This window comes from Oreochromis aureus, linkage group 2, assembly GCF_013358895.1.
Source record: "Oreochromis aureus strain Israel breed Guangdong linkage group 2, ZZ_aureus, whole genome shotgun sequence".
NCBI classification, from domain to species: domain Eukaryota; kingdom Metazoa; phylum Chordata; class Actinopteri; order Cichliformes; family Cichlidae; genus Oreochromis; species Oreochromis aureus.
In genome coordinates, this window is record NC_052943.1 from 12,362,410 (window position 1) to 12,374,500 (window position 12,091).

The 12,091-nt window shown below is 44.0% G+C and overlaps 1 protein-coding gene across 2 annotated transcripts; it reads left to right on the forward strand.

The window, feature by feature from the left end:
- The first annotated feature begins 3,619 nt into the window (after positions 1-3,619).
- On the forward strand, positions 3,620-10,333 carry si:ch73-233f7.1 (uncharacterized protein LOC100537710 homolog). Of its 2 annotated transcripts, XM_039618069.1 has the most exons (5): positions 3,620-6,128; positions 6,219-6,332; positions 8,823-8,881; positions 9,092-9,219; positions 9,528-10,333. In XM_039618069.1, exons 1-5 carry the CDS (start codon positions 3,810-3,812, stop codon positions 9,830-9,832), a joined length of 2,925 nt encoding a protein of 974 aa, XP_039474003.1. In that variant the 5' UTR covers positions 3,620-3,809; the 3' UTR covers positions 9,833-10,333. The 2 variants fall into 2 exon arrangements, with proteins under 2 accessions (XP_039474003.1, XP_031615681.1); XM_031759821.2 differs by having other exon boundaries at positions 3,620-6,332.
- Positions 10,334-12,091: the final 1,758 nt, after the last annotated feature.

Here is a 12,091-nt window from a genome sequence, read left to right on the forward strand (position 1 = left end):
TATATAAATTATTTACACCATGCGTACATCATGCATGACAAAACAGCGTGACACGACTATAATTAATGATAATAGACATAGAGTGGTTAAAAAAAATGATACCTAAAAAAATTAGAAAATTATTCTCTGACACACACAGATTAATGAATCAGACAATAAGTAAGATCAAAGGAAAGTAAGTGTATAAAGTGTATACAGTTTGGTTCTCTTTTGTTCCTGTTTCTCTGACTGTTATGCCGATGAATATCCGGTAGATGGCCCCCTAGGATCACAGAAAAAAAAACAGAAAAGCAGTAAAAGTCTCAAGCCAGAGAATAATGGCTTCTGGAGCGAAGTGACATGGCTCCAGAAACCTTTGACAATTTCACATTGGTGCTTCGCTCCTTTAGCAACTTTTAACTGAGAAGTAAGTTCTGTGAGAAGGACACCATTGCAATGACTCTCATGTAATCCTGTTCAATATGATCATTTCACCTAACCTTCAGTGTTGACTAATAGTCACATCCAGCTTCAGCTCGTTGGGCTCCCCAATGATGGAGAATACAGGCGGAAACACGTTGGTTTCATTAATAAACTCCTTCAGTTAAAACCATGAACTGGTGTTTTCTGAGCCAACTTATTAATGTGGTATTATCTTTATCACCGAAACACAGATTGCTTTGATGATTGAAGAAAATATAGTTAAAAGACGATGCTATGCTTTTGTAGAAGGGTGATTTGGGGGCCATCATTACCTAAAAACACACAAGGTGAATAAATAATGCTTTATGCTTTAGGGTGAAATGTTCAGAATTAATTGTATAGAGTAGATACTGATAAGGGTTCATTTTTAATAATTCTAAAGCTATGTGAATAACACTGTGAGCAAATATGAGCACTTTAAGACTAAACACATTATGGTCTCCACTAATAAACTGATGTTCAGTCTTGCTTGTGTTTCTCTTGGTTTCCTGTGTGGTGCAGAACTACAGATAACCTTATCCGAGTTAATTTTGTATCAGCATAAAATTATCCAGTGCTGTTAAAGAGAAGCAACACTTTTCTTTGGCACACAATAAATTTTAAACCGTTCCATTTATTGCGGTATCGCATATTGTCCAATAGATGGCGCCACAAGATCACGAATGGAAAAGAAATGTAGCGTTTCAAGTGCACTTACATGTGGACATTATGAGCCAAATAAAACATAGACTGCACTAAAGTAGAACTGAAAGCGCTTATAGAGAAAACACCCCCCTTTATTTCAAGTGCATAAAAGAACAAATGAGTTTCTAACTACTTTACCATCCTTCATCCACCCACCAGTACTTTTTCATTCTGTGGGGAGGAACGGGTCACGGTCAGATGGCTTCTGAGCGGTAGTTCAGAGAAAGTAGTCTTTTTGTCGGACAATTGGGTGAGCGAGGCGATAGGGGCGGATGAGTCCGGCTTAATGCTGCGTGTAATGCATGTTAATGTTACAGGCACCGAGGGACCGCCGGCCCGAGTGCTCTGGGATTATTTATCACAAAACATTTGTATTCTTCCGTCGGAGAACGGTTGATCCCGGATAGCTGCACACTAAGCCTTCACTCCGTTAATTAAAAAGAAGAGAAAAGCAATGGAACTGGTGGTGGTGGTGGTGATTTTTTTTCTTTTCCAGAAATGTAATCATTTCTGGAGAAGCTTAACCATCTGCTTGAGGTTAAGTCTACAAGCAGATTGTATTTTCTGCTTATTTAAACCTGGGGATTTTAGTTTTTCCTGAAAAGGGGAGGGGAATGCATGTCAGTGCTGCTTATTGGAGACATAGAAGTGCCGCAACTTTAGTTCCCAGGGGAAGTAAATGTAATGTTTTTTTTTCCTGCGATATCTTCCTCCGGGATGCGGATTTATGGTTTGATAGCATTGCGGTTTTATTAAAAAAAAAAAAAAAAAAAAGCAGTGACCTTTGTTACCTCTCCTTTAAAAACCCAGCTGAATAGGAAGAGGGAAAGTTATTCTCTCAGTTGCTTAAGAGAGACATGTCAGACACAACCATCGTCTTCAAGTGGAAGTATTCCCTTTGGCCCTGTTTGATTTGTTTTGAAAGTGAAAAGATCGCAGCAACATTAGACTTTGTTTCCCTGATCACCCTCAAAGAGGACCAACCATCAACACGATTTTCCACAGAGGTCTCAGTCCTCAGGTTGTTGGGAGCAATTTATAGAAAAATGAAGCGTCTAGTGTAAAAGAAAATGCTGCCCCTAAGAAGCAGAAATGTTTGTTTCTTGTTCTTTCTCTCTCATCTCCTTCTCGCTTCTTTTCCTTTTTAGTTGCTAACAAGCCCAATGCTGCCCGGGGGCCAAGGCTGTGTCGTCAGTCCCATGAAGAGACTTTCAGATTTCCACCATTTTTTTTTTGGCATTAGGATGCTAGTCGTGTCTGTCTGGAGAAGAACCTGAATTCACAAAGGCAGCCTTTGGTCGCACTCTAACTCTGTCTTTAACTGCTCCCTGCCTCTCACTGCTTGTCTAACTGACCAGGATATACAGGAAAGCGATTAGATGTGAACAAACATGCGCGGTGCTCTAAAGAGTTGTTCTCTTTATCTCAAAACTATAATGGCACTCTGATCCTGCCTTTTCTGTTTATGCCAGTCTGTAAACAAATCACCTATGAGATATTTATCTAATCCCAACCACAGTATAATACCTGATTAGAGACAAGTATGATTGAGGCTTTGTGACACTGCTTTTACGTTGATTATGTTGATACATGTACAGACCCACTTAAGTGAATTAAAGGCGTGTAATGCCTATTTGTATGGGTCTTTTGTCCGTTTATGATTCTCAAAGTAATCGTTTTAAGTTCCAGAACCTGTAGCTCACGCTCATTTAAACACTGATTAAAAATGAATACTGTGACCTATCAAAGATTCTTTTTGGAAAACCCAATTTCGTATGTGATGATTAATGAATGGGACTGTTTTATAGTGTGGGCATTCATCTTCAAAGGGCTCTAATTAAAAAGCATTATGAAGTCCCAGGAGCCTACTGTTAGTGGCCACGGGGCCATTTGAGGCAGAGCGAGTGAGTGCTTAAGCTTGTGTGTTTTGTTTACTGTATTTCAACAAGTAGTCATGGGACCTCAGAAGAATAGTTTATTATTTTTCTGAAGGTGCAATGGGGATTGCAATAAAACAATAAAACGATGTTGGCTATCACCACGGTCCTGGCGCAGTAAGGCACTGGGAACACCAAGACAAATCCTTACTCATCCTCATCTAGTAAACCCAGCCTAGGAAAGGACACCCGTGACACACTTTGACTCCTAATCCAAATCTGGCTCTGACGTCTGGTATCAAACTTACGCCCTGTCCTCAATTTAATGGGTCAGGCAAACAGACACGCGGGTGTGAAAGGGTTAAACGTCTACAGTAATTAGAGTCGCATTTCGCGTCGGCGTCCTCCAATACGGAGCTGCGAGAAGCCACGTCCACCCCCTCCATCTCTCTTTCCATCTCTCTCTCTTTCCCTCTCTCTCTCTGTCACACACACACACACACATACACACGCACCTCCCCACTCCTCCAAGTGCCTAATACACTGTAAAATCAAAGCGCGAGCCTCCCCCGTTCATACCGGTGTTGCGCGTGGAGCACAACACCGAGAGAGGTGCTTTCACTCTGCTCCCGCTCTCTCATTCTAAGTGTTCAGCAAAGTTACCCATACAGATAAATGTGACTAACTTCAATCTTAGGACAGGCTCCTTTTCTCTATTATGTACAGCTGAATGTCTTTATGAGGCGAAAGATGTCCGTGTGAGGTGCTTTTACGCACGGGGCTGAAATGGATCACATTCTCTCCAGAGGCAGCTGGGTGCCGGTGACTGGCCTGGTTATATGTCTGCTTTTGTGCGCGTGTGTCGTGGACTTGGTTCTCGCGCAAATTCGCTACTCCATCCCAGAAGAGCTGGAGCATGGAGCTTTTGTGGGCAACATCGCCGAAGACCTAGGTTTGGATGTGGCAAAGCTGTCAGCCCGTCGGTTTCGTATCGTTTCTGGCGCAAAGAAACAGTACTTAGAAGTGAACTTGGAGAACGGGATTCTCTTCGTCAACGAAAAGATAGACAGAGAAGAGCTTTGTGAACGAAGCCCAAACTGTTTTTTGCACTTACAAGTAGTCATAGAAAACCCGTTAGAACTATATAGAGTTGAAGTGGAGATTTTAGACGTGAATGACAACTCCCCCAGTTTCCCGTGGAGCGAGTTTAATCTTGACATCACAGAGTCTGCTGCGCCCGGCTCTCGTTTCCCGTTGGAGAGCGCCCAGGACCAGGACGTTGGCACCAATTCTCTGCGCTCATACCTGCTGAGCGCAAACGAGCACTTCGCACTGAACATCCAGACGCGCAATGATGGGAGTAAGTTTGCTGAGCTCGTGCTGGACACCCCACTGGACCGGGAACAGCAGAAAAAGCACGAAATGGTTCTGACTGCTTATGACGGGGGCTCACCGGAACGCTCCGGGACAGCGCTGATAACTATTACAGTTTTGGATGCCAACGATAACGTGCCTGTGTTTGACCGCGCAGTTTACCGCGCGAGCCTGGTGGAGAACGCACCGAGAGGGACGCTGGTGCTGAAACTGAACGCCACAGACCTGGATGAGGGCTCGAACGGGGAGGTTACTTATGCGTTCAGCGGACACGCACCACTGAAGGTGCGCGAACTGTTCAGCGTGGACCCGTACATGGGTGAAATCCGAGTGAAGGGTATTGTGGACTACGAGAAAGCAAGTGTGTATGAGTTGTATGTGCAAGCGAAAGACAGGGGACCCTCGGCCGTGGCCGTACACTGCAAAGTGCTGGTGGACATCATGGATGTAAATGACAACGCTCCCGAAGTTATCCTCACATCAGTGTCCACTCCCGTTCAGGAAGATGCGCCAGCAGGTACGGTGATTGCGGTTATCAGTGTTATGGACCGGGACTCGGGAGAGAACGGAAACGTTGACTGCCAAATTCCAAACAACGTTCCCTTTCAGCTCCACTCATCTTTTAAAAACTATTACACTCTAGTGACAAGCGAGTTTCTGGACAGAGAGACCGTGTCCGAGTACAACATCAGCCTCACAGCACGAGACCTGGGGTCTCCTTCGCTCTCCACCAGGAAAACCATTCTCGTTCAAGTGTCTGACATTAACGACAACCCCCCGCGGTTCTCCCAACCTTCATACACAGTTTATGTGACCGAGAATAATGCCCCGGGCGCTTCCATTTGCTCTGTAACTGCATTCGACCCCGATTCTAACCAGAACGCCTATCTGTCTTATTCTATTCTGGAGGGTCAGATTCAGGGCATGCCCGTGTCCACTTATGTCTCAATCAACTCTGACAACGGCAACATCTACGCACTACGCTCCTTTGATTACGAACAATTAAGAAACTTTCAGATTCTGGTACAGGCACAGGACGCAGGCTTCCCCCCTCTCGCGAGTAATGTCACAGTTAACGTCTTTGTCTTGGACCAGAACGACAACGCACCTGTTATCGTATCCCCACTGCCCAAAAACGGCACCATGGCCACAGAGGTGGTTCCGCGCGCAGTAGACGCTGGCTATCTGGTTACCAAAATAACAGCAATAGACGCAGATGCGGGGCAGAACTCCCGCTTGTCCTATCAGGTGCTACAGGCTACAGACCCGGGGCTGTTTAGCGTAGCTCTGTACACGGGAGAAATCAGGACTATTCGTCGAATAGTAGAAAAAGACGCAACAAGACAGAGACTGGTAATATTAGTCAAGGACAACGGGCAGCCACCGCTTTCTGCCACTGTCTCCATTGTCCTCACAGTGGTAGACAGCGTGCCCGAGTCCCTGTCAGATTTCGGGGACCTCACACTCAGCCCGCAGCCCCCTTCAAACCTCGCTCTCTACTTGATCGTGTCCCTGAGCACGATATCCTTAATATTCCTGGTGGCTATCATCGTGCTGGCTGCAGTAAAGTGCTACAAGGATAGCGAGACTCTCAGCGGGTACAACCTGCCCCCCTTATCCTGCTGCTGCTGCGGGGGGTTTCAGCCAGAGCCGCCCCCGGAGATGTTCAAAAAATCCAACCTCAACCTGCAGATTTCATCCGCCGCCAAAGTGCCCACGAACTGCATGGAGGTGAATGGAAATAGCAGTCTCTCTCAATCATATTGTTATAAAGTGTGTCTAACCCCCGAATCAGCCAAAAGTGACTTTATGTTTCTGAAGCCGTGCAGCCCGAGCAGCACACCGAGGAACAACGAGGCAAAGAGCGCGGAAAACTCGTGGAACGCGCAAAGCCGGAGCGCATCTGTGAACAACGGAGCAACTACTCCCAGTGAGGTAGAGTTAAATCAGCATATAGTATAAAACAAAGGAGAGGGAGCTGCTCGTTTAATTCCACCCCATTCCACACACTGACACAATAACAACTATCAACTCAGTTTCCATCAGATGTGAATCTAGACTGTGACATTCTTCCATGAAGGTCAAATCGCGCATGCCATACAGGCTTGTACTCAACTTGAGGAAAACCTCAGTAAAGTCCCTCTTTTCTTCTATCACTCCCTCGTTAGTGTTTTCGCACAGCGTGTCGTCTCGACAGCGTTTTAATATAATTGTGGCAATAATGAATTCTAATTGTGTTGCCCATGTTAATGTTTTGCACCCGGGAAATGAAATGAGACGACGTGAGATTACATTTTAATTGACATGTTAATGAAAGTGTAAAGCCCCATCTTGCGAGGAGCATATGCTGCGCAAAAAACCGTGTCTGAGAATGAAGTGAGATGTCAATTACTGTGCGAGAGGAAGATGAGATGTAGTTCAGGCAGTCTCCTCCGTTCAGTCTTGGTATCAATTCAAGCATTTAATAATAATTCGAGAACTAATTATAGAGATTGTGACCTGCGAGAACAATGTCTACATCATCCAGTGTTGTTGCCACACAGTTTTCATGCAGTGACGTGGCGCCTGCACACACCTGCTTCCAGCGTATCTACCTGAACAAAAAGTCAAGGTTACAAACATGAAGGTGAATGGCAGCTGTTTGGAATTGTCAGCCTTGGGTTCAGGCAATCCATGTCACGGGCACCCGGGTTTGCTAACACGCCTTCTTGTTTTCAAACTAACAATATAGGACAGATAACCTCACTAACTATGCCTCAAGGGCACAAGGACGACCGAACCATTATACCAGACACAATGTGGCGTATTCGCAAGAGGGGGGTGGGGGGTGGCTGTCCATTATTGATGAAAAATGGCAAATGGTCGGTTTTGGGGAGACAGGGGAGGACATCGCGAGGGGAGGGGGCAAGGAGAAGGAGGGGGCGCAAGGACATGGCTGGACTGAGACGTGGACAGCCTGTAGATCGGCCCCAGCACTGTCCTCTGAATGCGAGGAGAGAAAGAGAGATGTGGCTTCATATTTGTCGAGCAAGGGTGGGGAAGAGGAGGGGGTGAAAGGGAAGGAAGGAGAGGGGAGAAAGGAGACGAGGAAGGGGGGGTAGTTTACAGAGGCAGGGTGTCTACGCCCGTGTTTATATATATATATGTGTGTGTGTGTGTGTGTGTGTGTGTGTGTGTGTGTGTGTGTGTGTGTGTGTGTGTGTGTGTGTGTGTGTAATCTTAATAGACGGAGCAGCAGACCATAAATGTGTGCGTAATTCCGATTCCGGTATGAATCGGCCCTGACTCTTTGTCCCCTCCGCGCTTTGATTAATAGCGTGGAGGGGACAAAGAGTCAGGGCCTTGATACCAGACTCCACCAGGCTGACTGAGAAATGTCAGCCCGGTCACTGACACATACACCTCTGGCCACAAGAGGGAATTCGAGGTCACGGTGAATGTGCCGCCTGTAGCTAAACTCCTTCAGGAGAAAGTGTCCTTCTTGTTATTAATTGGCTCCACCAAATCACCCGGTGGTGCCCCTCGGCGTGCTCACGTGAGTCACAGTGAGGTCGTCTCTGTCGCGTCAAAGACAAATCACAACGAATCACAAATACTCGAAGCAAGCGCATAACCGCGCTTAAGTTGACGGATTGAAGGTGAAAAGGGAGATTAAACACACATCCAAGCGTGCACGACACACAGGACAGGTAGGCGAATGTGTGCCATGAATGCGTGGCGAGACGTGCTGGGTTGCTCCACTTACAGCTGCGAGAGCCGCAAACTTTTCAAGGCTCTCTGCGAGACTTTTAATTAAAAACCTTGCTCGAGGAGCGTCAGGCAAATATTAATGTAAAATGATGCATAAAATCCACAAAACAATGACGTGTGTAATTTTCTTAATTTCCTCCCTGGCACGGTTCCCTTTGAAGATTAAAATCATGTTTCGTTTCATCCCGGTGGGGTTCTAATTGGTTTTGTGCATAGCTGGCTGAGGAGAGTATTTTGAATACCGATTCTAATAATAGCTTACGTCGCATTCTTCTCGTTAACAACTTTAGGTGAATTAATGGAGCGTGGAATCCATAGTATGAGAATCAAACTGGAATAAATATCACTCGGGTGCTCTCTTTCACCCTTCCCGCTGCGCCACGGAGGATAAAAGCAAAACTAAGTGACAGGCGAATCATAGCTGGAGGCGTCACCACCTCCACTCTTGAAATGAGCATGTTCTGCCAAACATCCACGGGGCGGCAGCCACGATCCATCTGAAAAGAATCGTGTCTTCAATTCAGGAGGGATCCCAAGAAAGTCTACTCCTGTCAGCTATCAGTGACCTCTATCATAACAGACATCGTTTGGATGAAATTAAAAATAGAGCCACACGGAACTGATCTTTAACATGAATACCCTTCCATTAACTCTGACAATATCTTCCCTCTGCAGCTAAAGCAGCCAAACACAGACTGGACTCTCACGAAGAACCAAAACTCCTCTATTAAAAGGTATAGTTCTGAACTCTGACCTGATTTCTGTAGAGCAGCATTATGCCCCCCCCCCCAACACACACACACACACACACACACACACATACGTATGTGCTCAATAAAGCTGTAAAGCATACAGTCTGCATAAAAAATGCTCATGTCAATATGATTTGCATTTTCATAAATATGAGTCAACAGTGCTGTTACACAGACTTATTTCGTTTGTAGTTACAATTCCATAAACATGGATGGCACCCTCATGCGAAAAGCCATGCATGCAGACCCAGAAAACTATGTCACCTCAATGGCACCTGGACAATACTGGACCTGGGGTACTCACATGAGAGGCATGAAAGGTGAGAGAGGCTAAATGCATTCCTGCTTATGTATGCATATGGAGTATTTCATCTATACTATAATATTCTACTCGCAGCGCATCCTCGTTCTTTAATTTTTTGACTTTTTTTTGTTATTCTCTTAACTCACTTGTAGCTGACGGCTTACCTCATCCTCACTAAACTGACCACTAAACAGATCACTGCTCCTTTTACTGCATTTAATCGTTAACAGTCCTTACAGCAATTTTTTTTTAAAGCTGTAAAGACATGAGTCAATATTGGATAATAAGCAGTTGTTTCTTCTCTCCGTTCTCCTCATGTTATAGATTATAAAATGTCTCCTTCACCCAGTGGGATCCCCTCTCGCCCCTGGACTCCTCGGTGTACACCTCCTCCCCAGCAGCAGCAGCCTTCAATCCCCTCCCACCCGCACCCACACCCACCACCCGATTACCACCACAATGTGTACATCCCTGGGACGCCATCAGGCTTTTGCACCCTGAGGCCCGCCGCACAGCGAAGCGACCTAGATGTCCACAATTCATTCTCAACTTTTGGCAAGAAGCGACGTCTCCAGATGTCCCCCCAGGGAGAGACTGCGATCATAAATAATGACCTGTACAATGACTGACTTTTCAATAACTGCCCTAGTGGATGATTAAAAAGATGGATAACCTCATATGAAAACAGAGGTAGAGCCCATCCAGTACATAAATTAATGAACATATGATTTATAAGTGGTATGAAAATAGAAAGGGAAAGAGGAATAATGAATGGACAATCTGTTTTGAAGAAGGATAATGAAGGTCTGATGGCTATTTATTTGACATGCCACTGCAACATTGTCAGCATATGTGTCTGTTTTTATTATTAGAATTATCATTATTATTATTTAGACAATCAAACTGGAGCAGCAGTTACATCCAAAATAGTTTTCGAAAAAGCATTCGTGGACAATAATTTTGCACATCTTTATGAATTTATATTTTTTGGTTACATGAAAAAGAAGACGTGCTTTTCCTTTTTGTATCTTTGTTTGCTAACAGAGCTTGTGTGAATATGACAAACAGTAAGTATGTATATGCAAGCTGCACCATGAAGCAGACTACTGTAATGGCAGGGGAGGGTTCCTTCCTTTACACATGTACTGTATACATTTATGAAAATAAAGTATTTTTTTCATATGGCCTTGCTCTTTTCTTTCAAGCAAGCGTTTGTGATCTGCTGTAATTCATAAAACACAGTCCCTGCACCAAAACGCAGATTCAGTCGATGTGCACGCATAAATGATTTAGATGTAAGTTTTCCAGATCTATGTTTAATTAGCCTGAGTTAATTATTTTGAGGTGAAAAAGTTCCAGAGCTACTCGTACAAGGGTGAAAAGCTTTTCGCCTTGGTAAGCTGTTTTCCACGGTGAGGAATAAACATAGTAAAATGCTAACATATGCTAATTGGAGTGCTTGCATTTCCATTTGCCCGCAGAGAATAGTGGGGTTCATTAACTGAACAAACAGAACCTCCTCTCTCGAAATATCACTTTAATTAAGACCACGAACAGGAATACAAGAGAGGAAAGGGTGGTGGTGGTGAGGGGGGGCTCTTAACTCCAAATGCCACACCTGAATCTGAGCAAGGGGGCCTGTGGCTTCTCTCTCTATGTATGCCCTTTTATTTCTTTCTTCTCTGGGAATTAGTTCACAGCATCAACAGATGGGAGCTGGCCACTGGCCAGAAATGAGCAGGGTAATTAGGTTGTCCTATGGCTCAGACTGAAAATAATGTCGTTAATAAGGAAACGGGTGTCCATAGAGAGCATGGAGGGGAGCAGACTAACCTTCTCTGTAGTAAGGTGATCCACAGGGACAATGGAAGGGGCAGCCATTTTTAGATCGGCTTGGCTCATTTTCAGGTTTTGATCCTTGAAATAAAGTGGAAGTTGGACTTTTCTTTTCTTTTCTGTTTTAAACACGTTCAGAAAAGCCAAATTAATGTATATAAAATAGATCACATACATATCAGCTTCCTTTAAAGTCAGCAACTGGTGAAATTGTAGTTAAATGATAAAGTATAAAATCTCAACGTTTCTTCTCTTACAGCGTAGCAGGACTTGTAACGCAGACAAACTCGCTTCATTTCCACATCATTTAACCATTACTGTCGGTCGCACTGGGAGCTGTCCATTGTCATAGTGCTGAAACTGCTTTGTCCATGTGTTCTTTTCAATCCAACAGCAATGTTTTCTGTTGTCCACCAGAGGGCGCTTCGAGCACGGTGCAGCAGGCTGGATTTAATGCTTTCACAGCAGCCTCTCACATACATAAATCATGACCCCTTAAATGTTTTATTTTCTCATTTTTAAGTAGTAATAAGAAAACAAACCCATGAGGTGTAAATTATGCACGTAAAATACAAATAAATTACATACCCCCCCCCCCCAATGTCAGTGGTAGGTTTATCCCAAAAAATACCAATAATGCAACAACATAACATAAGATGAAAACACTGTTACAACAACCTTGCATTCATTAATGTCAAAAATGCACTACTTAGATGAAGCAATTGAATGTTGCAGCTTGCTGTGGTGAAAAGCTTTAAATAATGTTGATTACATTAATCTCTGTTTGTTTGTTTTTTTAAATCTTACTCTGCAAAATAACTACTACAGTTTCCCCCAAAATATAAATAAATAAATAAAGTAGTTGAGTAAAAAAACACACAATTACACAAAGAATGAATAGATGAAATGTGGTTTAATAATTCAAGTAAAGGACAAAAAAAAGAACAAGTGCCTCCGAACACTACTTAGTAAACTGTAAGTTAAGTTATTGTTAGGGACAAAAGAAATATTTTTTTAATGTGTATCTGCTCATTATATTGTTTTATGTACTT